The following is a 27,489-nucleotide window of genomic DNA, read 5'->3' on the forward strand; positions in this document are numbered from 1 at the left end:
CAATTGCTTATGAAAATAATTTACACTAAGCCTAACTTCACAGAGGCACATGGCTGCAAACTCTTAGTCTAGTCTTGTTTTAAAGGTATCATTTTTCATTCAAATGTAGGACAAAGAATAACCCATAACCAGAACTCAAAGCACTTCCCAATTAATTGGCATGCCAAATGTAGGCTATAACACTTTAGTTAATCACACATGATGCAATGATGAAGGTACGCCTATAATAAAAGCTATGGGTATGTGTCTTACTCATAGGAGGATTAAAATACTGACCATTATACTCATGAGGATTTAAAGCCATCAGTTTGACCTTTTTAAGTGATAGTTTTAATACTCACTAGACTAATATCTTTTCTTGTGCTGCTTAAGGTTTGCTTAGCTTTTAGCTTTGGTATACAATCTGCCTATATGTTTTGCTTATTTTCATTTACAAGTTAGAGTTTTTAAATGAAATGAATATGCAAATATAAGTGATTTAGCCTACTTTTATAGCAAAATAGCTCAGTGATTAACAAGGGAAGTCAGCGAGCAATAAATGTACCTGTTTGGTCACTGATGCTGCACGGCAAGAGGAGGAACTGAAAGAAAGTCACAAGCACAGTCATACTCACAAGAAGAGGAAAATAACTAGGATCCACAGAAATACATACACCACCCATCTAATCATCTGAGAATAGAATATTTGCTGAATCTAGTGGCCCCCATAAATACCTGCAGACTACAGTGTTGAACAACAAGCTACTTTTTGTGACACACAGTTGACGTTGATGTCACACAGGCAGCACACACTGTCGGCTGTGTTCCCCCCGAGTGCTCTGGGCTCCGTCCCCTCCCACTCTGTATCACCGGGTGAAGGCGGGCGGGACAACCCGTCAACCACGTCAGAGGCGGCTTCGTTATTTAAACTTGAATCAAGAGAGAGGGGGGAAAGTTTTCACAGACGGGACAGCGTTGCCTAGCAGCCAGGCAGAGGACTCTTGTTACTTCACGTTGCCTTTTTTGTTAACCGTACATCGAGGGACCGCGGATATTTCCCCCTCTGTCTGCCTGTCATCTGTCTGCTTCCCTCTCGCAGTCTATATTGCCAAATATGACCCAGACCGTGACACTAAAGGGACCCTCTCCTTGGGGTTTTCGACTGGTGGGTGGACGAGATTTCAGCACACCGTTAACCATCTCCAGGGTAGGTAGACACTTTGCTCTCTGTTGCTTCGGTGTGTAGGCTATCATCCACGGTGTGTATCCATTCATTGAGCCGTGCGCAAAGTGGAGCTTGGCAAGAGTTTCTACATTGGAAAGCGTTTTCATCATCCTGATTACAACCATTATACTGAGTGACAGTGCCTATAGGCTATAATTCGTCGGCGCAAGAGATGTAGGGAAAGTTTGAGCAATAGCTGCCTCGATATTAAATAAGAGGTCGCCAATGTCTATTATCCCTTTTAGCAGTAGCCCTCAACGCTAAGTGCTTTAACAGAAGATTGTCTCTAAAAGCTGACAGACGGTGCCGTCTAATTCCTGGCAGCTAAAGTTAGTGAGTCATTGCAAATTACCCGACCATGAATTATTATCTAAACTAGCCTAACTATCAGCGTCAATAGACGCCAGAAAAAAACAAACACAATATGGTGCCGATTTCTTAAGTTATTCATCATAGTATCAATCAAATAAATGAATATAGCCAATATCTATTTAATGTTTTTTTTTTTACACATTTTGACCATGTGTCAGTAGGTGACCTCAGGTGGTAATCAGACCCGTAGTCAGATTTGTTTTTTTTTATTACATTTTTTTTAAAGATGCAGAAAATTGCATTATGATCATGATTACTGTATTATTGCATGCTATTTAATTAATCATTGTAAATTGGTGGAAGTAGTAGCTAGAAGTAAAAGTAGTGTTAGTAGTATTTATGAACTTTCCTGACCTTCAGAATATGGGTCAGGAGTCATTGTGCTGGCAGTGCATCTGGCAGTAGCCACTAGTTCATCCCGGGCGGCCAGGGTAAACACAGCCTGGTCCTGCTGCAGGGCTTGCAGAAGGAATGAGGGGGGCGGTGGACGGGTGCTGACATTTGTTTTTCATCAGAGCTCATTGGTGCTGCAGAGGGATTCCAGGTGTTGTGCTCAGCTGTATCACCAGCCACAAACCGACCGTTTAACTACAGTGCCCTATAGCACTTCAAACTAGAGGTGTAATTTTTAGATTTACGGCATACAATTAACAACTTTGAGAGAAGCAGACGAATCCTTAGAGGTCACCTGAAGTGCTCTCTTAAACCTACCACTATATCCCTAAAAAGATTTGTGATGCAATGGTGAGGCATACTTTGACTCAGTGTGTGCAAAGTTAGACAGTTGTGTCTGTAGGTTTTTGGTTTCAACATTAAAGAGTCCCATGCTTGGCACCTTTGCTTCTCCAAATCACAGTTAAGGGTAACTGAATTTTGTAATTTGAAAAATGTCTGTAGATAGATAGAGTTCTCACTTCGTGCTCGATCTTCATGTTTGAGTTTGTCTATATGTGCACCGAGTAGAGTTTTCAACAGAGACCATGCCCAAGACCGGAATTAATTTGGAAATAAGGAAAAATCTATACTACCAGCTATTGCAGCATTTGTGTTTCATGCTGAATTTAAAGTCCAAATGTTGCTTAGTGCTGCAGCTTTAGGGCATCTCAGGTTTTCTGCTGCATACCTTCCTAACTTCTTTAATCATATGGACAGCAGGCAAGTTGTGGTTTCAATATTAGTAATTTAACAATTTCAGAATTTTGCCCTTTCAGTCTGTGCATACTTGCATGACTGCCAATGTGGGAACCAGGACATGCACAAGGAAGTCTTTGCATTGTGAAGATTGCGTAACTCAGTGATGCAACAAGTCCTCCAAGCCATACAACGATATAGGTCCTTTATTCCTACCCTCTAACATGACCCACAGGAGCGTTTCATAAAATGAGCGCCCCTAATGGTGGCAGAGAATGTAAAGGTCAAGGTTTTAAAACTTTGTTAACGTTGTGAAACTGTCGCAGTGTGGTTAGGTTAAGGCACAAAAACTACTTCCTTATGTTTAGGCACCAAAACTACTTAGTTGAGTCTAGAAAAAAACATTGTAGTTTGGGTTAAAATCATCTGTTACGTTACTTAACTTGCTGTTGCGCAAGTGACACAGAACATGACATAGTTCAGTTTTTTCCATAAAGTTAAAAAAACTTAAGGCACTTTTACCCCAAGGGAAGGAGTTCAAGAACCTTGGGGTTTTGTTCGCGAGTGAGGGGACAATGAAGCGGGAGATTGGTCGGAGAATCGGTGCAGCGGGTGCGGTATTACATTCAATCTATCGCACTGTTGTGACAAAAAGAGAGCTGAGCCAGAAGGCAAAGCTCTCGATCTACCAGTCAGTTTTCGTTCCTACCCTCACCTATGGTCATGAAGGCTGGGTCATGACCGAAAGAACGAGATCCAGGGTACAAGCGGCTGAAATGGGTTTCCTCAGGAGTCTCCCTTAGAGATAGGGTGAGAAGCTCAGTCATCCGTGAGGAGCTCGGAGTAGAGCAGCTGCTCCTTCGCGTCGAAAGGAGCCAGTTGAGGTGGTTCGGGCATCTGGTAAGGATGCCCCCTGGGCGCCTCCCTAGGGAGGTGTTCCAAGCACGTCCAGCTGGGAGGAGGCCTCGGGGAAGACCCAGGACTAGGTGGAGGGATTATATCTCCAACCTGGCCTGGGAACGCCTCGGGATCCCCCAGTCGGAGCTGGTTAATGTTGCTCGGGAAAGGGAAGTTTGGGGTCCCCTGCTGGAGCTGCTCCCCCCGCGACCCGATACCGGATAAGCGGACGAAGATGGATGGACATGAACTCCTATGGAAGGCCACTAGAGGGCGCCGCCACTATAAACGTAAATATGAGTCGCAATTACTGCTTGAACAAACGGCTTATGGGAGCCTTTTTTTAGGGGGAAGACAGTCTCCAGTGATGATTGCATCAGTGAAAATTAGGGCTGTAACGATAAGCCATATGAAACCGAAATGGCAACACAGGGCAGGGAGGAGATTTTTTGCACGAACACCGGTAACGCTTACGGAGGTGTAAGGTAACGAATGGCCGCTGTTCTGACTCGGGTGCCTGGGTCTTTTTCCCGACGGTTCAGTAAACTACCATTAGCGTCCGCAGCACTGGAGTTAAGTGCTGACTGGGTTTGGATTGTTGGAATGATAGTGGCTGGTTGCTAGCTGGCTGGGGGCTGACTGTGGATATGTCCCCGGGGCTGTTGTCAGCTCTCATCCCGACTGAAGCCTCGCAGCGCCGGTAGAGTGAGGCAGACAGACAGGGGTGTGCTAGCTGGCTAAATTACCATTAGATTAGTCGTCTATCTATACAGTTAAAGCTACTGATGAATTTGTGGGTTAGCCCAGAGTTGTTAACCATGGTCAAAACAATCATACTAAAAATAACTGAGCGTGTTGAACGATGTCGTAATCTTATGTTAACCACCAAGAATTAGCTAACGATATAGCTTTAGCATTAGCTACTTGTCAACCAGCACCTTTTATAGTAGGCTAACCTTAAAGCAACACCAAAGCTCTTTTCCTCTTCGGTCCCCCCTACATTCTTATGTTTCATTCGAACTACAGATCCGCTACCCGATCTGGCAAACTTGCGTAGTGCGGTTATAGCCGATAGAGGACCGCAAAGCGAATGCAGAAGTGCCGTTCACCCTGTTACAAGTTGATGATTTTGGAAACATTATTTTAAGGTACAAAAGAATCTTTGGTGTTGGATCGATCGATATTGAAATCAATCAATATCAATAAATAAGGTCTCTGTTGTATTACTGTGTTGCAAAGTGGCATGTAATCGATGACAAAACGATGCCATGTGGCAGAAAAAAAAGTTGTATTACGTTTACTGAGTATAACTCTTCACCCCCCCAACAATAAAGAATCAAGGTTTGTATCGAATCGTGGGTCAAAAATCGTGATACGAACCGAATCGTGGGTTTGGTGCATCGTTACAGCCCTAGTGAAAATGATTACAGGTTACACTTTACAGGCAGTTGCATAACATAGATGGCCATAAAACCCAACGCTGACATGGAATAGCTGCTTGTAAGAGTAAATAGGGGAGTTTCGGCTAAGTCCTAAATCTTGGCTATAAAATTAGAGAAGGACGCAGCTGGTGAGATGCAAGCATATTTATCAAAATATGTAATTGTAGAGTCATAAATACACACAGTGTTTTGGCAGCAAGATCCAGCATTACACCACCTCCTGAAGACTTGCTTTCTACCAGCCATTACAGAGCAGTTCAGTGTCCAATTGACATCATATTCTCTTAATACATCAGCTGACAACACAAAATGCGTTTTATTGGCAGAACTCAGTAATTGTTTTATCCTGGTGTCTAATACGCTGGTGTAAGTGCAAAATCCCAATTAAATTCAGGGAGAAGTGATAAAAAAAATAGAAATGGCGGGAAAGGAATCCTCTTGACTCACCTCATGGGATGTGGTTGCATTCTGAGTTTGAAGCCAGTGTGATTAATTGCTGCTGATATACTGGAGAATCTACTAAACTTGCTATTTATCACATGCTTGCAACATTCTTGCCTTACAGTGCATGCCCAAGACGGCAATTACAATGTGTTGAATGGTGACGCAGAAAGAGATACATGGAGGGAGAAGAGTGTGTGTGAGAGTGTTTCAGAGAAGGGTAGTTTATGTCGTACAGTATCCAAAATGTCTCTTTGGGGGCCTTTTAGTATCATGTAAAACTCATACAAGCCAGAACTCTCTGAAGGTCTTAACATTGTCTGTGGGCTCTGTATAACTAGAGAAAGACAAGCTAGACATGCTAGACCTCATAGTTGTTTTTTTAAGTTTTATAGTATTTTACGTAATAATTCCAATCATACCTCTACTTTTCACAATTGACAGATCTCCTCCCTTCTTCCTCCACGTCCTTCTGCACTTATAAAAGTGAACACCATGAAACACCTGCACTTGGAGACAGTTGAAGTTGTAAATACCAGAAAACAAGTACTGATGGCAGCAGCTGTGTTTTTCCCTTAAGGTGATAATGTACCAGGATAAGCTCATTAGTCCCCTGCCAGCCCATTAAGACTCTAGCCAGGTAATGACGTGTCTACTTGACTTGAAATGGAAACATTTGTTTGCCGTTTGTGTGTTTGTGTGTGTGTGTGTGTGTGTGTGTGTGTGTGTGTGTGTGTGTGTGTGTGTGTGTGTGTGCGCGTGTGCGTTTGTGCGTGCAGTGGTAGGTTGTTAAATGGCTTTGTGTGCATGAGAGAGAACGAGTGTCAGCGAAACCAAAACATAATAAAATCACTGATGTAACTGCTGAAGCATTTAGAGAGGATATGTTGAATATGGCTGCTGTGGTATATGCCCTTTTGTAAATCTGTGTCAAACCGACGTCTAGGCAGAAGGTGACGCAGGACACTTGTCAGTCCTGCCACCTGGCAAACAGTGGTCTTCTGGAGGGGAATTCACAACTGAGTGTTGTGTAAATAATGACCCGAGCACTGTCCAGCTTCCCTTCCGACACCTTTATGCAGAGCATGCTGCTGTGTGGTCTCTTGTCTGTCCATGCATGATGGAGAATTACTACTGTTAGTGCATTTAGAGGGTTGTATTGTACAGGGCACATTTACAATTGTAATTTAGATATAGCATATTAATTATATATTATATGTAGTTCATTATATTTTATCATAACATTTTCGCCTGGTTATGGAACTTCCTGGAATTTGATAGTTAGGAGAAAAAAAAACCTTTCTCATATCAAGTCATATCATTTCATGTTTGTTAAGCTGATTTTACAAGGGCATTGTAATCACAGGGCAGGAATTAAGACCAAATATAATATAGATTACGTCAGCAGTTATAGATCCAGTGAACTCAGTGTCATTTGTACCGTTTAATCTCTCAGTCTGTCCAACTCCGCCACATACCAGAGACAGGACATGTGATCTAAAGCCACATGGGTTGTTTCTCTGACGCTGCTGGTTATAATAGTCACCTGTACACTGCTCTTTTCTCCAGGTTAGAATTATAGATGCTATGAGCTGCACTTCCACAACAAACTGAGCAAAAGATAACAGATGGTACTCTCGAGGAATTTCCTGTTGTCAGTGAAGCTGTGGAGTTCCTGAAACTGTATGGGCAGGAGAACAATGGGGTTGTAGCTGAGCTTTTCCTGCTCATCTGGTTATCTGATGTATGAAACTGAGTCTATGTGATTGATGTGGGCAGTGCTAAGTTAGAGCTGGGCAATATATTGATATTATATCGATATCATGATATGAGACTAGATATCGTCTTAGATTTTGGATATCGTAATATCGTGATATGGCATAAGCGTTGTCTTTTCCTGGTTTTAAAGGCTGCATTACAGTAAAGTTATGTAATTTTCTGAACTTACCAGACTGTTGTAACTGTTCTATTATTTGCCTTTACCCACTTAGGCTTAGGGTTACCCACAAATTGCCGATGTGTTTGCTGCAGGGACTGGCAGCTATCTAAAACGGGTTTCTGGGGACGCTCTTACGATCATGCCTAACATATTGAAGCGTCCCATGATGAGACGGACCTACAGGAAACTCTTTAAATCCACATAATCCCACATGCAAGAAACAGCCAGAATTATTACTAATCGGATTACATATGAGAAAGGGATCGCTACACACTTTTTGATGAGTAATATTGGTGAGAAATATCATGCTCATTCTAGACATACACATGCATTACAGACTGTAATTCATTTCAAGTAACTCTCCCATTTCCTCGTTTTCTCATTAACCTCTACATATTTAATCATCAGCTGCAGTATTTCCTATTAGTCTTGGCAAGTTCAGTCTCTTTGTTTCAGTGTGATAATCACACACCAGTCAGAACCTCACACCCCTAGCTATGTAATGGCTTTCCAGAGCGTCACCAAGGTCATATCCATGGTTATGGATATCGCAGGTCCAACAAACAAACAAAGGCTTTTGACACGTTGCCAGCAATTATTCTCTGTGTCGCTAAGACGTGCGACTCACTCCTCCCACCCAGCACAAAGCTTCTCTGTGGGATTTCACGCATGAGAAAAACATTCATAAGTGACAAGGTTCTTCCTGCATAAAGCTCATAAATAACCAACCTGATCAAGTCAAAAACATCTAGATATCATAACTGTTGTTTCGGCTGTATTTAAATGCCTATAAAACTAATTTTAACAATTTATTTTTTCTTTTCAGATTTAAATTTTACAACAGTGACAACACACAAACAAAACAGAACATGTCACCACCATACAATACTTTACGGCTGCCAGTTTACAAAGTAACATTAGTCTCTCAGACAATATGTGACAATATTTAACATATCATGAGTGAGGTAGAGTAGTGTATAGGTAGAAAGTATATACACATCTCTTACTCCTCTATTCAGACAGGTCCAGGTTTCTATGGGGATGGAGTAATTTGGCACTGAGCCAAAAAGAAAGGCCCCCAAATTCTCAAGAAGAGTTTGTTCTTCATATTAACCTTATGCAGGCACAGCCTTTCCATCTGTAAAATGCACCATTTCCTTATGCCAGGGTGGATGGGTAGACTTCCAAGACAGGAGAATGAGCTTCTTAGCAACCAGCATTGCTAGGGGCAGAGCGGGTTGTAAATCACACGACAACTCAAATATTCCTGTAGAGCAACCAAAGATTGCAAGCGCATGACCAGGCAGAATGTCTCTGGAAAAGGCTTTAGAGAGCCACCTGAAGATCTCTGTCCACTAATTAGGCTATATAGTGTAGGGCAGAACCAGAAAAGGTGTGCTAGTGATCCTTTAGCAGAAAGGCATTTGTCACTAAATAGCTATAATTTGATGTGAGTCAGATGTAGTTGTTTTCAAGTTCTCAAAACAAAGGTATTGTAACCTTAAAGATAGAAACTTGAACTTTTCAATCAAATTTTGCCCTGCAAACCTGCTCTCTGACCACCACTATGCAATATACTTATGGAGGATGCTGTATGTGTGTGTGTATCTACATCCAGGAGAGATAGGCAGGATGAAATGATCGTGAATTAAATTAGTGCTGCCTTATTCTACAACTACAACAGTTTCTTCTAATCTAATATTAAAGTTACTCTACTAATTTAATGTGTCCTTACAGAGATGTCTATGCAGACCAGAAGCTGGGAGTATTAGATAGCCATCCTGCATTAAATGATATGCGGTATACCTCTGTTAAAGGAAAGAAAACCTCAAGAGGGTAGATTTTTCAGGAACAAAGAAAGTCACTCTTAATTTTATGGCTTAGATATCAGACACAAACAAAGCTGCATTGACACTAAAGTGTCAATGCAGCTTTATACAGTACAATTACACAAACATTCACACACATTTTGTTTTTGCTGTTTATGTTTCACGCTCAAAATGCACAGAAAAACCCACAATGGCCACAGTGAAACCACACCCCAGCACGTATTCATCAGGCCTCAGCGTGCCACATGATGACACTGTGTGACATGAGTCTGTCCTTTTGCTAACCGCTCTATCTGTTAGCAATTAACTATGTCACTGTTTGTGGAGCGGCCCCCTATGGAAACAGTGTTTAGATTACCCAACAACCAGTAAAGCTGCTTTCGGCTCTATCACTATCAAAACCATCGTGGTCACATCTTACATGACATTATGGCTATTGGGTACGTTAAGTGATTGATTTTTCTGTTAGCAGCAAGATTAATTTATATAATTTGAACTCTCATTTAGTCAAAGTGACATAAACATAATTTTTTGTTGCTGTTTTTTTAACAAATGAAAATAGGTTTATTGGGTGAAAATGGAATTGAATTCATACCATATGGTCTTAAGTTATTACTAGCAAAATGTGATCATTTTATTGAGTTTATTGTCTTTTTTATTCCCTTCCATAGTGGTCTAGAAACCACTTTTGCATCATTTACAACAACTTTGGATCCATTCTCTGCCTTGGCAGACTCCTTTTTGTCTGCAGTCACACACACACACACACACACACACACACACCCCGTTTGATTTCAGATGACTGTTATTTATCATATTTTTGTTTTATTCTTATTTTGGCAAACAACATGAAGCCAGTAGAGATGGATCACTCGGATGCAGTTACTACCAGTGGTTTCATATGAGTGAGAAGACAAAAATAAAACGTTAAGGATTAAAAAAAAAAGAAGTTTGTATGGTCTTCAAAGCGACATGCCCATCCCATAGACTAAAAACACAAATTAGAAAATGGCATTCATCTGTAAAGCTCTGTAGGATTAAGCCATTACATTACATTAAATTACATTACATCAGCAGTGTAAATATAGCAGATGAATATGTCTGAACCACGTTTTTACCAACTTTTTTCCCTCCTTACATTTCCTTGCAAACTCTGTGTGTGTGTGTGTGTGTGTGTGTGTGTGTGTGTGTGTGTGTGTGTGTGTGTGTGTGTGTGTGTGTGTGTGTGTGTGTGTGTGTGTGTGTGTGTGTGTGTGTGTGTGTGTGTGTGTGTGTGTGTGTGTGTGCGTGCGTGCGTGCGTGCGTGCGTGCGTGCGTGCGTGTCTGTGATTCATGCACTGCCTGACCCCAAGGTGATATAATTCATTCTGTGTGGGTGTTTGGGGGGGGTGCACAGACTTTGGTGACATAGCCCAGGCACACACACACACACACACACACACACACACACAAACAAATGCATTCTCAGTTAGGTTGTGCTGAATGGTGTGGGTGAACTATAACCTCCACTTGGTGACTGTCAATACAATTAACAGACAGATAAGAAATAGTTACACTTCCCACCCTTCAAAAAAACTTTATTCATGATGTTCCCTCTTTAAAAGATTCAATATTTAGGCTAACTTACCTTAGATTATAACTGCTTAGTTGTGTAGTTTTATCAGGTTTCCACTTAAATAAAGTGAATGTACTTCCCTGATTTTCTCACACACACACACACACACACACACACACACACACACACACACACAAACACACACACACACACACACACACACACACACACACACACACACACACACACACACACACACACACACATTTCCCACAATGCCCCAGACCTCTCAGTTTACCGGAACTGAGTCAGGGACATGGGGTCAGAGGCTGTAAATTAGGAATTCCACATCTGAACCACACGACTCAGCTATTAGTGCTTCATGGAGCGTGAACTTGTATGCCTTTGCTCTTAAAACACTCTTCCCAGTTAGCGAGGCTGCGTCTCTTGCACAAGCAGATCCTCTCTCTGTATCTGGGTTCTGTTCATTATTCCAGACAATCTTAATTTAATTTGGAATAGATTACCAATATCTGTTGGAGAAGTAAGTGCTGTTTCAACACAAGGTTTCACCGTTCCAAAAGAGAGGTATCCATTTAAAAACTTGGATGACAGGACAAAGATTAATCCCGACACTTGGCATGCAGGGGGTTTCATTAACAGGAAAATCATCATAAATCTTCTGTTCCCTGTTTATTTATGGATATAGGTAGTCGTTTTAGCCTTTTAGCTCTCAGGCATGTTACAAAGTGCTTGAATCTAAACACCTAACTGGGTCAGATTTGTGATGAACGCTGATCATTTTAATTTTTTTCTCATTCATGTATTTACTTGTTATTTGGTGACCTCTTTGGTGTATATGTTTGTTATAGATGAAACAATAAGTGAATAATAATAATCCGTTGATTAACAGAAAATGAATCTGCAACTATAACAATCAAATGAACGTAATTTTTTAAATTCAAAATGTCAAACATTTTAGGCTTTTCTTTGTTTTATGTAGGCTAGGACTTTTGGTCAGAAAAAACAAGCGCTCAGAAGACGTGGATTTTGGCTCTGGAAAATTGTGATGGCCGTTTTTCACCATTTTATAGACATTTTATAGATAAATAATTCATCGAGAAAATAGTCAGCACATTAATCCATAATGAAAATAATTGTTGCAGCTCTAGTTGGTGCTTCTCCTGTCTTTGCGCTTTCAGCCAGCTGCTGTTTTCCAGCGGCCAACAGCTGTTGCTGCTGCTAGATTTATAAACCTCTCACTCAAGGCTATGTGTTTAGAACAGTCAATGAATATCGAGTCACTATTGGGCTTTTTCAGTATTTAACAGAGACTAGCAAATCCAACTTTTATTTAAAAGCAATATGAAAATGTCACAGATTATTGCTGAAAATTCCTTCCAAAACAGTGTGACTATAGCAATTGCATCCAGCTGCCGAAACTCTTCTTACATTTAATGATTGGAAAATTACAGTCAAACTAATACTCATACATGTCATAGCCTGACAGCACATGGAGCGCACAAAAGACGGGAGACATGATGACAATTGTTCGCATTTCATTACATATTTTTTTTCATTGCTAGTATTTTTCCTCTGCAGCTTGCTACCATATGATAGTAGGCCTAACTGTTTAGCTGTGGATGTCTTGGTTTGATGATGGAGGATTTGATTGGTAGTTTCATCCTATTTATGTCAGCCAAAACCATATACAACCAGTGTGTGTGTGTGTGTGTGTGTGTGTGTGTGTGTGTGTGTGTGTGTGTGTGTGTGTGTGTGTGTGTGTGTGTGTGTGTGTGTGTGTGTGTGTGTGTGTGTGTGTGTGTGTGTGTGTGTGTGTGTGTGTGTGTGTGTGTGTGTGTGTAAATTGTTATCATATGTTACTTAGTATGTGAAGGTGAAACATAACCATTGGGACTCCCACCTCCCCCTTCCTCTGCCTCCCTGTGGGGCTCAAATGTCCACAGGCCGGTGTGTTTCTGGAAAAAGGGATCACATAGAGGAACCTGCTCACTGTCCAGCAGCTCAAAGATAATCTTCAAAATGAAAGCGAGGTGGACATGTGTTTTACCAGATCAAAACGGTCCAAGTGACAAATCAGAAAAAGCTACAAAAACATATTGAGCAGATGTTTGCAAATTAATCTAACATTGCCGGAGACCCTTGTTTATGTTTAAGGTTCATATGCTAACTCTGTTCAAAGTAGCATACTTCTGTAATTGAAATTATCCACCAAAGCTTTAGTCTGATGCAAATTACTGAACTTTTTTTTTTTTACTGAATTTCAAAAGGCCAGGCGTGTAAAAATGTTCCAGTTCTTCCCGAATATTTCACCACCTCCAAAACTCTGAGTGGCCTCCCAGTGTCATTGTTGCTGGCTTTTGTAAATGTAAACCTAGTGTGCTGCCCGAGGCAATATTACTGAAATCAAAAGAGAGTTGCTTTTGTTGAATTTGGCCTCCGTCTTGACACACCCAGGCTAATACTCTTTTTCTTTCTTTCTTCCTTTCTTTCTTTCTTTTTTCCTCAGTGAAAGTTTGACACCACTTATAACAGCTCTTTCTTTTCTTTTTGTGTGTGTGTGTGTGTGTGTGTGTGTGTGTGTGTGTGTGTGTGTGTGTGTGTGTGTGTGCGCGTGTTTTCTACAGGTAACACCAGGCAGCAAGGCGGCCCAAGGTGACCTGTGTCCAGGCGACACCATCTTGGCTATAAATGGCGACAGCACAGAGCTCATGACACACATGGAGGCTCAGAACAGAATCAAAACCTGCACTCAGCAGCTCACACTCAACATCAGCAGGTATTGGAACACGAGACCCGTCTTTACTGGAAAAACTAATAGCATTGGTCATGTGATCAAACACCGGCCTACAGTGCGTTTTAGATTTTGTCAGATCAGAAAAAAAATCATGCAGACAATTTTTGTAATGATCATATGGAAAGTTTTGGAACGGAGGTGGGACTCACTCACAGACACAAAAAGTCCAAATGATCTTAACAATTGTGTATTTGAGATATACTAGCGGCTACGCTGCATGATTTATTTCATTTACTAATGAAGTTTACTGTATGTTCACTATAATTGGTTTCAGACTTATAATTTATGAGCGCCTGTTGCTTCAGAATATGTGACAAACTGTCTATTCAGTCCATTTTCCACAGAGGATGACGGGAATAATGACCTTTAGAATAATTGAATATCAGGAAATGTTGCAAACATTAGTCACTTGCTAATCAGTCGTCACTGCTGTGACCCTCAGCAGAGGCTGCTTATGTTCTTTTAGGCTTATTAAGTGAATTGAGTTGAAAGAATTGACAGATTTTTTATGACTAAGGTCATTTACTGCCTCTTGTCCAGGAACACATATTGTTCCTATTTCTGGTGGGTCTGTTCAATGTGGCACAGTCGAGTCATATGGACAGATGACAGGTTTACGACAGTTTAAAAGATTGACTCTCTGCTCCTATAGTGCGCTGTGAAAGTCAATGAGGCTTGTACATACAGCGAGTCAGACAGTGACCTTTTGAAATGGACTTCACAGGTTGATATTGTTGTGCATTTTATCAGTTCACGAGGTGAAAAATCAATTCCTACTCCTCAGCATCATTTGTAGACAGAGTATGTGAAGATAAATTATTTGGCCCTAAGAGGAGGACAGGAGCAACATCTTTCAGTCAATGTATCCATCTGAACAGTTAAAGAGAGAGAGAGAGAGAGAGAGAGAGAGAGAGAGAGAGAGAGAGAGAGAGAGAGAGAGAGAGAGAGAGAGAGAGAGAGAGAGAGAGAGATGAAATGAAATGAAATATCAGTCGCTTCCCACATTTCTATTAGATGGTTACTTAGGGTTGCCAGAGTACTGGAAAGTGCAGAGTGAATCTGGCAACCTTTGAATCCCATCCTCTAAGATGAAGAACAGTGTGTGGTTTCAGTCTCAGTTACAAGTGACAACTGCCAACTGGGGCTTCAGCTTTCTCCTTTTAGGGCAGCACGCAACACAGTCTCTCTTCTGTAATGGTTTGGAGCATGAAGTTGACTTGCAGATGCAGTGGAAATAAGAATCACTCTCTTGAGTAATCAGAGCCGTCAGATAAGCAAAGATTCACACATGCAGGAACTCCAAATTCAGACAGAGAAGCACATTTTTCTCTCTCTCTTTGCGCTGTGTTTTAAAGTATGCACTCTTGCATGCAACGGCCCTCCATTTCCCCACAGCCTGGAGTAAAAGCCATCCATCCATATATCAAGCTGAGCATCTGAGCGTTAAGTGGTTTGTCCACATAGGGATAGTACATTTATTTAAGGATTCATGAAGTAGTATTCAACGCAAAGACCGGGGCAGCTCCTCTGCAGCTGGAAGGAGCACAAATAAGGACACTTTCACACTTAAACACTTGCACCCTAATGTACCCAAATTCAGCTTAAATGTCCCTTGAAGTAGTCAAAGTTGTTGAACACCTTAGAGAATGAAAGTTAGTGTGACAAAAAGCAGGAGCGCTTTAGACTGATGGATATGGGATTCCATTAGCTGATGTTTTGCTTCACATGAATTCTTTACCTGCATGTTCTATCACATTTTTACTGACTGATATTCAAACCTAAGATGCCATTTTATATAGCTACATGCAAGTGGAAAATTGACAACTTCTTATGCATCATTTTCCACACATTTTCCATGTAGTTTTAGGTCGACATATTTAGTGTTTTGGGAATCCCTTGGATCTTGGCCATAAATTCAACTGATGTAAAGGCGTTGAAGAGGTCAAAATGATGTTGGTGATTAACATAGTGTCCCTATTTGCATAAGGTCGAGTAAACATTCTTGATGTTTTAATCCAGGAAAACCATTTTGTAAAGATATGAAGGTAAAATGCAGGTAGACAAAATGTAAAGCAATCTAAAACTGACTCTACCATGGTCTCACTATAGATGTTTCACACAACTACCTTATTTAGTTGAAATTCATTCCTCCTAATCATAACCACAAGTCAGCCAACAGGCATAGTCTAGCTGTTCATTGACCCCTTTAGTTATCTATTTTAACTGACAAGATAGCAACACAACAGAGGCAGAACAAAGCTAGCTGCTGGTATGTGACCTTTCCACATTATATTGCTTAAATAATTGCAGTCTGAACTGCCCTGCTGCTGGACAGGAGGAGGGTAAGGCATGTACCTTTGGCTCCAGAGCAGAAATGAACTGCTGATAAAGGGCAGGGAAGACAGAGCAACAGGAGGTCAAGGTGAAGAAAAAAGATGATTTAAAGATAGTTATGAAGGTTTAGGATTATTTGGTCAAAAAGACAAGGCAGCAGACAAATAAAAGTGTTATAAAAAGGGGGTGGCTAAAAGAAGTTGGAGAATATGAGAAAAAGAAAAGAAAGACAGAGACCAAGGCAGAGAGAGGGGAAGTTGAAGCCAAGAAGAGGAGCAGTGAATCATAGAGACCAAGTGAGAAATGCACATGGGTTCTTCTCTGCCTCGAAGGCGGTTTCACAGCCAACATTTTCTGCTGGGTTCATTGCTGGAAATTCAATTACACAGACAACACAACAGTGAAGCTCAGAGTTGAGTTTCTCTCCCTGAGATGGAGGACATGCGTCATCACAAGTTAATCTTTGAAAATTCCTGCTGGACATTATGAGAAAACACACACTTTTCCTTGTCACATAAATGGAAAATGGAAATCAAGGCTGGGTATGGGTAAAGTCTCATACCCATTTTTCCAATGCTTTTCAATCTATAGGCAGGTGATTAAAAGCCTTACATTTGGTTTCCTTTTTTTCCAGGAAAAATTCTGCACAGGAAGTTGTGTTAACAGAATAAAGCCATGCACATAAGCTCAATGTTACATTTTGGCTGCTACTGTTTAATCCTCCTAATAAAATACAAATAGTGAAATGCATAAATAAAAAGGCACGATACAAAGCAACTGTTGGGCAGTCTTCAACAAAAGCTGTAAAAAGTTCTCTCAGAAATCAAATGGTAGTCTGTTCTCTGGTTGGTGAATAGGGTCCAAACCCTATGTTATTAATTATACAGACAATGGGGAGGTCATGTTTATATTTAAAAGATGATTGATCCTGTTTTTTACTTAGAAGGATGTGAAATATGGTTTTTTTAGTTTATTGGAGACACTCTTCAGTTGTGGGCTACAGGAATAACTGAGGATTATTTAATAAAAAAAAAAATTGGGAGGGACCTGAAGAACTCACGCTGACTCATGAGAAAATAATATTTTAGAGGACACAAGTCCTCAGCCCTCATTAAAAGACTATGCCATAAAATACTCCAAACAGAGTCATAGAGGGAGAAACAGGAGACCTGTAATTTTGTGTTGCTGCTGATGGACAAATATATGAGTCTACACGTCTGCTGTGAACCAAAATTACAGTACACTGGATGCATCTGAGCTTGAGGTCTTGTGTAACACAAGAATGTTTCTTTGTAATGTCTCCGCATTTATTACTTTCATAACCCCCATTTTTCATAAACGCTATTATGGAGCATGTTGAAGAGTGCTCTGCATTTGGGGGGTTTCTGGTAAGGTGCCCCAGGAAGCTCGTGAAAGCTGAGTAAGAAATAAAGAGGCTTCATGAAAATTTAGGTCGGCAGCTGTAGTTGTTTTTTCCTCAAAGAATGCTGTCTTTAAAGGAAAATTGAACCTTTAAACGCTCATATATTTTTTTTAGATGGCATTAATCTGTGCTTAGCAGAATTCATTTGTGTTGTGATTAACTGCGTTGTCTACTCTTACTGCACATTGTAGTAATAGTTCCAAACATATCTTTCAGTAACCCCAGGAAAATCTGTCTGAGCTACCTGAATCCAGTTTTATGTCATACACTTAATCAAAACACACGTTGTAGCTGCATTACATTCTGGGGAATTTACGCTAAGGACAGTACAGTACTCTACAGATGATGTTATTTTTTTCTGTATAATTTTATAAGCTATTGCTCTTTTATTTTGATTCCAATAACATTTGTTGCAAATAGTTGAGCTAGTTTTATCTATGCCAGTGGCATGGCTCTAGCAGTGGCAGGGTCAGTCATGCTGTCCACCACAATAGTCCTGACTCAGATATCTTAACAGTTCTTGGATTGACTATCACCAGATTTTGTACAGACATACATCGTTTCCAGACAATGATTCTGACTGACTTTGGTGATACCCTGACCTTTCCCTCTGGTCTAGTGCCACCATGAGGTTGACATTTGAGGTTTTGAGTTAAATATTTTGATGATTGAATTGATTGCATTGAAATTTGGCATAGACATTTGGGAATTGAGGTAACGTTGGTGATCCTCTGAATTTTCAGTTAGCGCCACCATCAGGTCAAATTTTAATTTGTCCAATACTTTGGTTTATGACCATATACCTGCAACACTAATGACAATTAGTTTGTGTTGTTGAGATCTGGTGACTATAAAGGCCATAGAAAATGATTCACATCATTTAATACTTATCAAACCATTCAGTGAGCCCTTCATTCATTGTGTGTTCTACAGTAATCTATCCAGATTCATTAATGTATCCCCCATCTACAGTATATACCATCAATGAAGAAAATTGATGCAGAAATGGAACATGGGGTACATTAACAATAATGGCATGCTTCTCTGTTCTTAGTGGATTTATGTTTTTTAGGAAAGATCAGACAATAAAGGAAGCAAAGTAATTGGTGAGAAAGAATGAAAGAACCAAAGAGAAAATACAGAAAGCAAGAGCAGTACAAGGAAACAGAAATAAAAGTGGTCTTAGGTCACCACTTGATCACAGCTTTCCATTTTCCAGCAGACCTCCTGACCGATGCAGGCCTGTCAGTGCTCAGCTGTGAGGTGAAACACCCTCGCTCATTTCTGTTAGTTCCTGGCATCAGTGATCATGTGGCGCTGTCTTCACGCTGAGGAGGAAACATGGCGGCCACCCCCGCCACACACACACGCACACTGTCCAAGTTCACTCTAATGTCAGAGAACCTGGACAGACACACAAGGCCCATATTGGAGTGTGTCATGTCTGCTTTGCTTGGCTTTATATCCTGAGACCTAAACAGAATCTTTGAATACATGAACCAGCTGCAGGGGAAACTTCTCGCCTCCATTTTCTCCTCCTTATTCTTTTCATTCTCTTCCTTTTAACCACTTCATCGTCCCCTGACCTCGATGTACCATTCTGCCATCCCCCTTTCCAAACCTAATTCCCACTCCACTCATCCACTATTTCTTCTTTTTATATATCCTCTTCATCTCTATCTTTCACCCTGCCTTCACCTCACTGCAGTTCCCTCCTTGTGCCAGAGCTTATTGAAGAAAACCATGTGGTCACAGAGGCCTGAGAGACAGACGATGATGGTGGTGGTTTGAATGTGTGTTTCCACCACTGTTCGGAAAGAGTCCTGCTGGGGTGGCAATTTAAATGTGCTGAGAAATGAGTCATGATGCCTGAGCTGTGCGTTACTCTGACTGTGTGACTTGGTCTTGTATTCTTGTGACACCCTGCTGTACTAAATTAATTTTACTTACTGTCGAAAAGAAGATTTAAGATTAGGTCCATGCTGGAACGAAGCTTGTGTGCTTGTGCCAGTTCACCCAAAATAACCCACAAACATGTTGAAACAAACATATAGTTTCCGTTTTGCTCGCTCTGGGTTTTTTCCTTCAAATCCAATAAAATGCTAGTGAATGGAATTGCATTCATGCTGTTCAAAACGGTGACAAATGACATTTGGAAAACCGCAGCTTTCAAAAACAAGGTCCTGGATAATTCACAGACCTCACTTTAAAGAGTTTGCATCGGAACATATACTTTATACTGAAGAAAGAAAGCATCATAAATGATATACATTAACATCCATCTTGATGGGGTCAAAGAAGAAGAAGAAGAAGAAGTAAATAGCACATAAAAAACAAAAATATCTGGCTAACCACTAGCCATAACATTACAAGAAAATGTTTTTGTGATATTGGTGAACTGAACCTTTAAAGACTTGGAATGAATGAATGTCAGTGGAAGGTCCACAAAGGGGAATAACAAAAGCTGTGGTTGATCAAAGCAGCAAGTAGGTCCAAATGTTCACCTGCTAGGTGTTTCGGAGCTTTCAACTGCATCTCACAGTCTTCATCAGTGACTGAAACTGGCCGAGTTGTATACACTTAGTGTGAAAAGTTGGTCGAGTGATAACAGTTGGTTGTTTGAGATCAAAAGCGCTGAGTCAGTTCAAAGATGGTATATTTGGCATTCAATGGGAATGACCTCTTGAGCTTTCTCCGGCCGTCCACTGACTCATCAAAAGCTCTGAAAAGCTAGTAAGTGGACCTTTGAGTTAGGACTATTGTGTCACACATTAGAAATGTAGACAATAATGTACCGTACAGATGAGGATACAAGCAGTTTTTGCTTGTTTGCTTGCTACTTTCAGTAGTTAAGGGTAAGGATAGGATGAGAGGTTTAGGTGATGCGTAATGCGTGTAGTATGAGTGCATGTCTGAGGCCTGCAGAGGGACAAATACAAATCTAAACATGACCTGGAGAGTAAAATCAAAGCAAAACACAGGGCAGAGAATTCCGGATGAATCAGAGAACAGGCAGAAAAAAGACAGTCAGACCGCTCCACTGGAGGATTTGCCCGTGCTGCCTCATTTTGACTCACGGACCTTTGACTCACAGTTGAACAATTATGCACGAGGCTGCATGGGACCAAAGGAACACAGGACGCCAGCTGGGACAAAGAGACTCTCACACATGCCCATCCACTACCAGCACTGCAGAATACTTCATCCCTTCATTGCATCATTCCTCTCAGACTCTCCCAAGGTCTCTTTTTTGTGGTGGTTATAAACGCAACATCAATGGAATTTGAGAGGCTGTGTAGCAGAAAGGGAGGAAGGGGGAGACCACAAACCTCCCTCCCTTTTGCTCTCTTGTATTGATCTTCTCATCACAGATGTAGAGCTTTACAAGTGACCCTCAGGTCTGCAGATGAGACCCTTATAACTCCTCTTTTAAAGGTGATCATCTGCCTTTAAACTCTTCTCACATTACAAAATAACAGAGGAACTGCTTCAGTGGTGTCTGGCTATTTTTAGGTCTGAAAATCTTATGGGTTTGACACATCGACTGTATATAAAAATGGATGGCCTGAGAGCTCCCCAAAAGTGAAGCCAAAACATGTACATCGCCCCCTGGTGGCTTGCTGCACTATAGGTCATAAATCCCGCCCCCTCCATGTTAGCGGATGGGACATGGGCCAAACTAAAAAGTCAAATACATTTTTCCCAAAGATGGTTCCTGTCATTTTGGGGAAGTTCTTATCATGCTGATGTTTGTTCAAGTTGTCATCATTCTGATAAGTTTGGTTTAAATTAGTAATTTGATACTATAAAAATAGGGTTGAACGCCATGATTGACAGCTGTGATTGGTCAGGTGCATATGGGTCGGGACTTTGATACCACGGCTCCACCCACCGATCACTACTGCGCAGACTCCAGCTCCAAAATTACAAGATGGCAGCCCCCGTATTTGGCTTCACTTTTGTACAGTGGAAGGAATTGGTTTAATGGTTTAACAGAGCGAGGCTACGAGACTCTTCAGTGAACCCTGAAATGTTCCGTGATCAGCCGCATCTTAATTTGAAGGCACTTGGTTTTCAGCCGTCTGTCTCATGCTCCTCCTTGAACATGGTGATCGTGTGGAGCCAAAGTAAACGCGTCCACCACTTCAAAAACCAGATCTCCCCAATAAGGAAAATTAAACCTGGCAGGGGAAGGTCAGGCCAGGGAAAATATGACCAAGGGAAAGAATAGGAAAGTCGTCGTGATGACCTGAGCTGACCTTCTGCATGTGTTGTCCTTTCTTTTTCCCCTTCACTTTTGTCTTTTTTTTTGTTGTCTTTTACCCATTTCGTGTTCAGTCTTCTGTGGCTGACTTGTGTTTTTCTTTTCCTTGTGCTTTTCTATTATTCTAACAGTACTTTCATGGCCTTTGCTGTGAATATTATGTGTTTTTATAGTTCTCTTGCTTTTTAAAGTTCCTCGTGAATTCACAAATTGTGGGCATTTGAAAACAACAACCAAAATGAGAACACATGTATCCTCGGTCTTTTCAGAAATGAACGAGTCATGTGTTGTCGCTGGCTTTTCTTTTTCTTTGTCTGTATTCAGTCGTGTTGGACATTGATTCATACAGTTAAGGGCAGAAGGGGAGCTGGTGGGTGAAAATCAAAGAGGACACTTAAAGAATGAGCTTGGAACTATTAACCCCTATGCTATTTATCATTGTGAATCTGTATAATAACGAGTGCACGGATCTGTTCTCTCAGACCACTCCTGGCAGAGCAGCTAGACAGGGGAGGTAGAATTAAAGACGAGATAAAGCCATTCAGTCTGCAGCTAGATGATCTGGTTAATATATCAACAAATTTGAAAAGGTATTTCCAGGCTAGGAGGGAGTTTTACAGCCCAGGCTGGATTTTATCTTGGATCAGGCAGAAAAAACAAACGGACGAAATAGGAAGGTCAAACAAGGAAAGAAAGAAAAGGTAGAGAAAAGACTAAATGTATAGGGATGATCAACAGGTTGATGAATGTGTAGCAGCAGCAGGATCCTGATGCTTCAAATACTGACTCAATACTGTTACTACAACAGTTCATTGTCCCTGACCAAACTAGTGTGCAGCAGATTTTTTCTGTCTGCTGATACTTATGTTACATTACATTTGAGACTCCAAAACTGTTTCCAAGATTATGTCCATTGCTCAGTATTTGAAGTGTGAGCTTACATCCAGTTGTAAGCATGTAGCCTAATAACTAAATCTAACAGTCCTGAGTCCTAACTGTCATGTTTCAAGTAGAATATATTTTAAATTTCAAGTACATAACTGACATCCCTCTTCAGACTGACTTACAGTATGATTGCAACAGTGTGACGCTGTAAATCCCAAAGTGGTCTGCCTCTCGCAGCTTCCACTCACGCCTCGGCGTTCACATCTCACTTATTATGGATGCGTGCTAAAATGCTGTGTTTTTTGTCTTGCACTTCCAAAATGTCAATTCAAATAGGCCACTTCAGACTGAGCTTTCACTCGCCTCAATAGGCTGTTTGTGCAGTAACCATTGAAACCAAACAATCTGAAAACATGAAAACGTTTTGTCCCAGAATCGTGGAGGAATTGGCAGGGGAGGGGGGGTATCATCCTACGCAGTAGCTGTTGCCCATCCACCAGACACTTCGCCACCTCATAAGAGCGTCCTTGATAGCAACACCTCCGTGGTTCATAGCTGAAGCATTGCTCAGCCAACGCCACGCCAGCTGCAGCCTGATGACCTCACCTCTTTTAGACGTTAACTCTCCCTCACTGCGGGGTCGACAAATGCATGCACACACTCGCAGTTTTATGTCTCTGTGGATGGAGGTTTCAAAGAGAACCTTTGGTTTTAATGCCAGATGTCCTGGTGCTACCCTTTTGGAGGCTGTATGCTTTCCCACTGAACAGCCACGCCATGGCAACAAAAACCTCCCAACCCAAAGAACCAAATAATTCACCCTCAGATCTTTCTTTTTTTTATATGGCATGCAATCTGCTACTACTTCAACACATAACTTAAAACTGTGAACCGTTGTGTGAGTGATGTCATTGGAGATGAAGTTGCACACCATTAATTTCACCATACATGTAATTCTCTGGAAAGATATGATGTGGACCCCTGCTTATGCATGCACAGTAGGCCCATTCAGATGTAAATAATGTGTTTTATCATTGCTGCCAGTCAGTAAGCCGGGTAGTTTTTTGCAGGGAAATGCAACTGGAGTCAATTACTGTTAATCTGAGGAGGAGGGTGGGGAGCCTTAGATACCAGTTCAGTTATCGCTACTTTTGAAAAATCCATGGCCCAAAATGCAATAGGTTTTTCCACTGGATAGTTCATACAGTGGTGTTATGTTGTGATGGTGGCTTTTATCTTTGTACCAGTGGGAGGAGGCTGGAATGTAGCTGTATCCCATGCCTAATGTGAATACCTGCCAAATCCACATCCTCCCACAGACATGCATACACTTACAAAGCTACCCGTGCAGTATATGATTTGTTAAATGCTGCTATATGAGGGTTTTGGCAGATGAAGGAGATGGCAGTTATTGGGATATCCTGTGACGCTAAAGGTGTCATCTTTCCCAGCTTACAGTAATTCTAAAAGGGTTCGAGTGACTAGTGTTTTTGCGTTCACTTTTTTTCAGTTTCTTTTTAAACATTTACACTTTGAAATAAATACACTTTATACATTGGCACTTCTGTGGGAAACCTGTCAGCAAAAACACTGTTTATACTTCTCAGCAGAAAAGACTGCATGCTTTAATGCTTGGGTGTTCGATGGCACGAGATTTATCTGACTCTCTCTCTTTCTCTCATGGGTATTGTCTTTCAGGTCGGGATCAGGAGATAGAGTGTGGTCGCCAACCGTTAGTGACGATGGCAAGACAAGCCCTTACATGGAGCCTGACTCACAGGTAACCACTGTTTAATCTGGATTTACCAAAGTACAAGTAACAAGTTTTTTTTTTTTTTTTTTTTTTTTTACATTCACACCCACTGATCTGCTTGAATTTCTCATGTTGCCAACACAGAGTTTCGGATTTCAGTCAAGCCTTAGCTAAAAGAATAGTCTTAAAGTTACTCACCAGACCACAAATGAGATAAAGAACTTAACGGTATAGTTAAATGGTGACGTTTTTGCTTGGTTCTTTGACCTCCATCTGATATGTTTGTCTCTAGTGAAACAAGCAGGTCTCACATATAAATAGATAAATAAACACAGGAAGGGGTTGCTGGTTCCAAAAATAGTTTTGTGTTGCGATTTAAAAAGGTTTCTTTAACTGATAATCTTAGAGTTACTTAACATATGAACATGTGGCTCTGCTGGATGTTGTAATGATGCTATAGAACCTATAGAACATCAGTTTGGCATAGCGGACGTGTCTTAATACTACAATACCCACAAGCCTTAGCCTGCATTGCTATGGAGAAGAAGTCAGTCAGAGTGGTAGCAAATTCCAAAATGTGTGAACACATTTGTGAATAAAACTCAGTGCCATCTTTGCTTTATTAATCCAAAATTGGCCCAGAATCCAAAAGTAAATTGAATCAAGCTGCAGATGCTAATCCGTTTTTTCGACACTGTAAACTTTAGCTTCCATCCGCAGCTCCACTAGCAATGCACGTGGCAGAATCTTAAGATTGTGATTGGATGATTCTTGCAGAAATGCACTTTAAGAGTTGTAGTTAACTTTCCCCCCAAAGGTAATACCTTTGGCTTGTTACTGTATTTAAAAAAAGAACAGATATTTTCTAACTCAATTATTAATATTTTGTACTCATGATTCAACCTGGAGAGTTTCGTGTCCATCCAAGCCATGGAAGTGCTCCAACTTGAACGTAACATTGTGTGGGAAAATGAATGGGACTTTTACTTCCAAAACCAGGAGCACCTGAAATATTCCTCCCACCTCACAAATCGATAGGCGATGATCTTAAGTGGTTTAGGTAATAATATTTTGGAAGAAAAAGTGCTGATAGACGATATTAAGTGTCCATAGTCTATGTGACTATAAACAAGTTCCTTTAGAGGTGCAGTAGGTAAGACTTATAAAACTAACTTTCTGTCATATTTGTTTCATGTTCGAGTAGAACTACATGAAGCAGGTAATTTAAAAAAAATAATCTGGCTACTCTGGCCTGTAGTGCGATTTGCAAAAATCCACAGCGCCCTGTTCAGATTCACCAATCAGGGCCAGGGGAGGTGTCTAACTGCGTGTCAATTGCTGTATCTGCTCATGCACACGCATTCATTCTCCCTTGTGGGGGGAGGGACTTAGTAGACCGTTTCTGGCTTTAGCAGAAAGGGGGGAGGGACTGAGAAGTTGTTGATGTTCAAACGTTTTGGCTAAGTCCCTGATCTTCGCAATCCTACATACAGCACCTTTAAAGACCTATAAAACCCAATCATATCATTTTGTGTTAAATAACTCGGGATGAGATGTCAGCTACAGCAAATTCTTGGCTTTAAATCTAGTTTTTTGCCTTACTATAGCTATACATTTAATGTGCAAGGTGGCTGCTGGTGGTGACTCAGCAGCACATTTCTCTGGTCTGATTAATTTAAATTTAATTTGTACTTTGAAATCTACTGCTGGATTAGGGTCCTTTGCTACCTACCGCATTAGCCACAAGAGAGGATAATTCACATCTGGGGTCATAACTTAAAAGTACAGTTCTCTGGGTGTTAGACCCAAGTCTTCTCACTCTGTTTATATTGTAAACAGAAACCATGGAAACAGACACAACATTTGATCCGTAACTTGCATGTACACCATCATTCACATGGTAATAAATGAGATAATGCATCCCACTGTTCACTGGAATGGTTTTGAAATAGTATCTTGATTGTTCTCCAAGCGTACGAGCTGCCAATCGGACATTCAAGGCGTGATGAACTCTAGCAGATGATCTTTTCCAAGTTTTCCAGTGCTGGCAAGCCAGCAGGTTTCTGAGCACAAAGAGAATAGGAGGTGTGTGTGTGTGTGTGTTGTGTGTGTGTGTGCACATATGCTGTGAGTATGAAGACTATGCGACTGAAAAAGACAGACAAAGAGCATATTGTGGCTCAGACATGTGAGTGTCCATTTGTCAAGTATTGTGTTGGGGTAGTTGTGAAGTCAGGACTGATCTGTGTCCCTCAGCCCTCGCTGTGTCAGGGTTTCCTGTTCTAAGAAAAAGGGTGGAACAGACACACAGTGAAATATATCTGTCGACCCATCAATGGGAGTTGTTGATACCTTACGGCGTATTGTATACGCAATACAGTATTGTATTGTATTCAGTTGCAGAGGCAAACGTGAAAGAGGCTTTTGCGTATGTAATTCATCTGGGTTTTTTGTGGTCGTGGGATCAGAATTATAATCAAATGATTTATCTCTCTGACATTAAGGATACCAGCAGCTTCCCAGGGGACATTTAATCTGTGTCCAAAAATGTTAAAGAAAAAGTGATGAGCAGAAGATATTAGTGTGATGTGATGTATACGAGTTGAACAGCCTCTAAGCAAGCCTTCCATGTCCAGCAAATGGGCAGAACTCTGCTGCAACAGTCTTCATCTCACAATCTTGCTTTGATTAACATAAGGAAATACCAAACCTGAGTGAGAGAGGAACCGTCAGCAACAACTGTTTATACAAACACAGACGTGCATGACAGGGGCGCTTCGCGTGTGGGTAATACGAGAGGAGCAAATCTGTCTCTCTCATGCTCTTTTCTCTCAAAGTCTCCCCTTTTCCCCTCACTGTATCTCTGTAACATATTATCCAGTCCTTCCTCTCTCCCTTACTGAAGTCTAAAAATGTTCCCTGGCGTCTCTTTTAATGAAGCGAACCTGGACGGCTGGAAACCGCCAAGTCAGGGCCACTTTATCGTCACGCTCAGGTGGATCCTTCTGAGCATGAAAAGAGGAAACATCCGCTCCCTGAGGTCAAATAAAAGACCAAGGCTCTCTCTTTCTTTGTCTATTCTGACACATAATGCCAATTGTTCCTCAATGGAAAAAATATATGCACCGGGGCCTCTCTCACACCATTTGAGCCACATCCAAACTGAGCTATGTGATACTGTTGGCCCACAGTTATTTCAATT

General features: G+C 41.1%; 1 protein-coding gene across 1 annotated transcript in view; it reads left to right on the forward strand.

Annotated features, from left to right (window-relative positions):
• Positions 1-821: 821 nt before the first annotated feature.
• pdlim4 (PDZ and LIM domain 4) overlaps positions 822-27,489 on the forward strand; it is a 47,787-nt gene continuing 21,119 nt past the window's right edge. The window contains exons 1-3 of the mRNA XM_028594995.1: positions 822-1,186; positions 13,459-13,610; positions 24,233-24,314. Coding sequence (XP_028450796.1) covers positions 1,094-1,186; positions 13,459-13,610; positions 24,233-24,314 — 327 coding nt within the window. The 5' untranslated portion in view covers positions 822-1,093. The remainder of the gene's footprint in view (positions 1,187-13,458; positions 13,611-24,232; positions 24,315-27,489) is intronic.

The sequence above is a fragment of the Perca flavescens genome, chromosome 13 (genome assembly GCF_004354835.1).
Source record: "Perca flavescens isolate YP-PL-M2 chromosome 13, PFLA_1.0, whole genome shotgun sequence".
Lineage (NCBI taxonomy): Eukaryota > Metazoa > Chordata > Actinopteri > Perciformes > Percidae > Perca > Perca flavescens.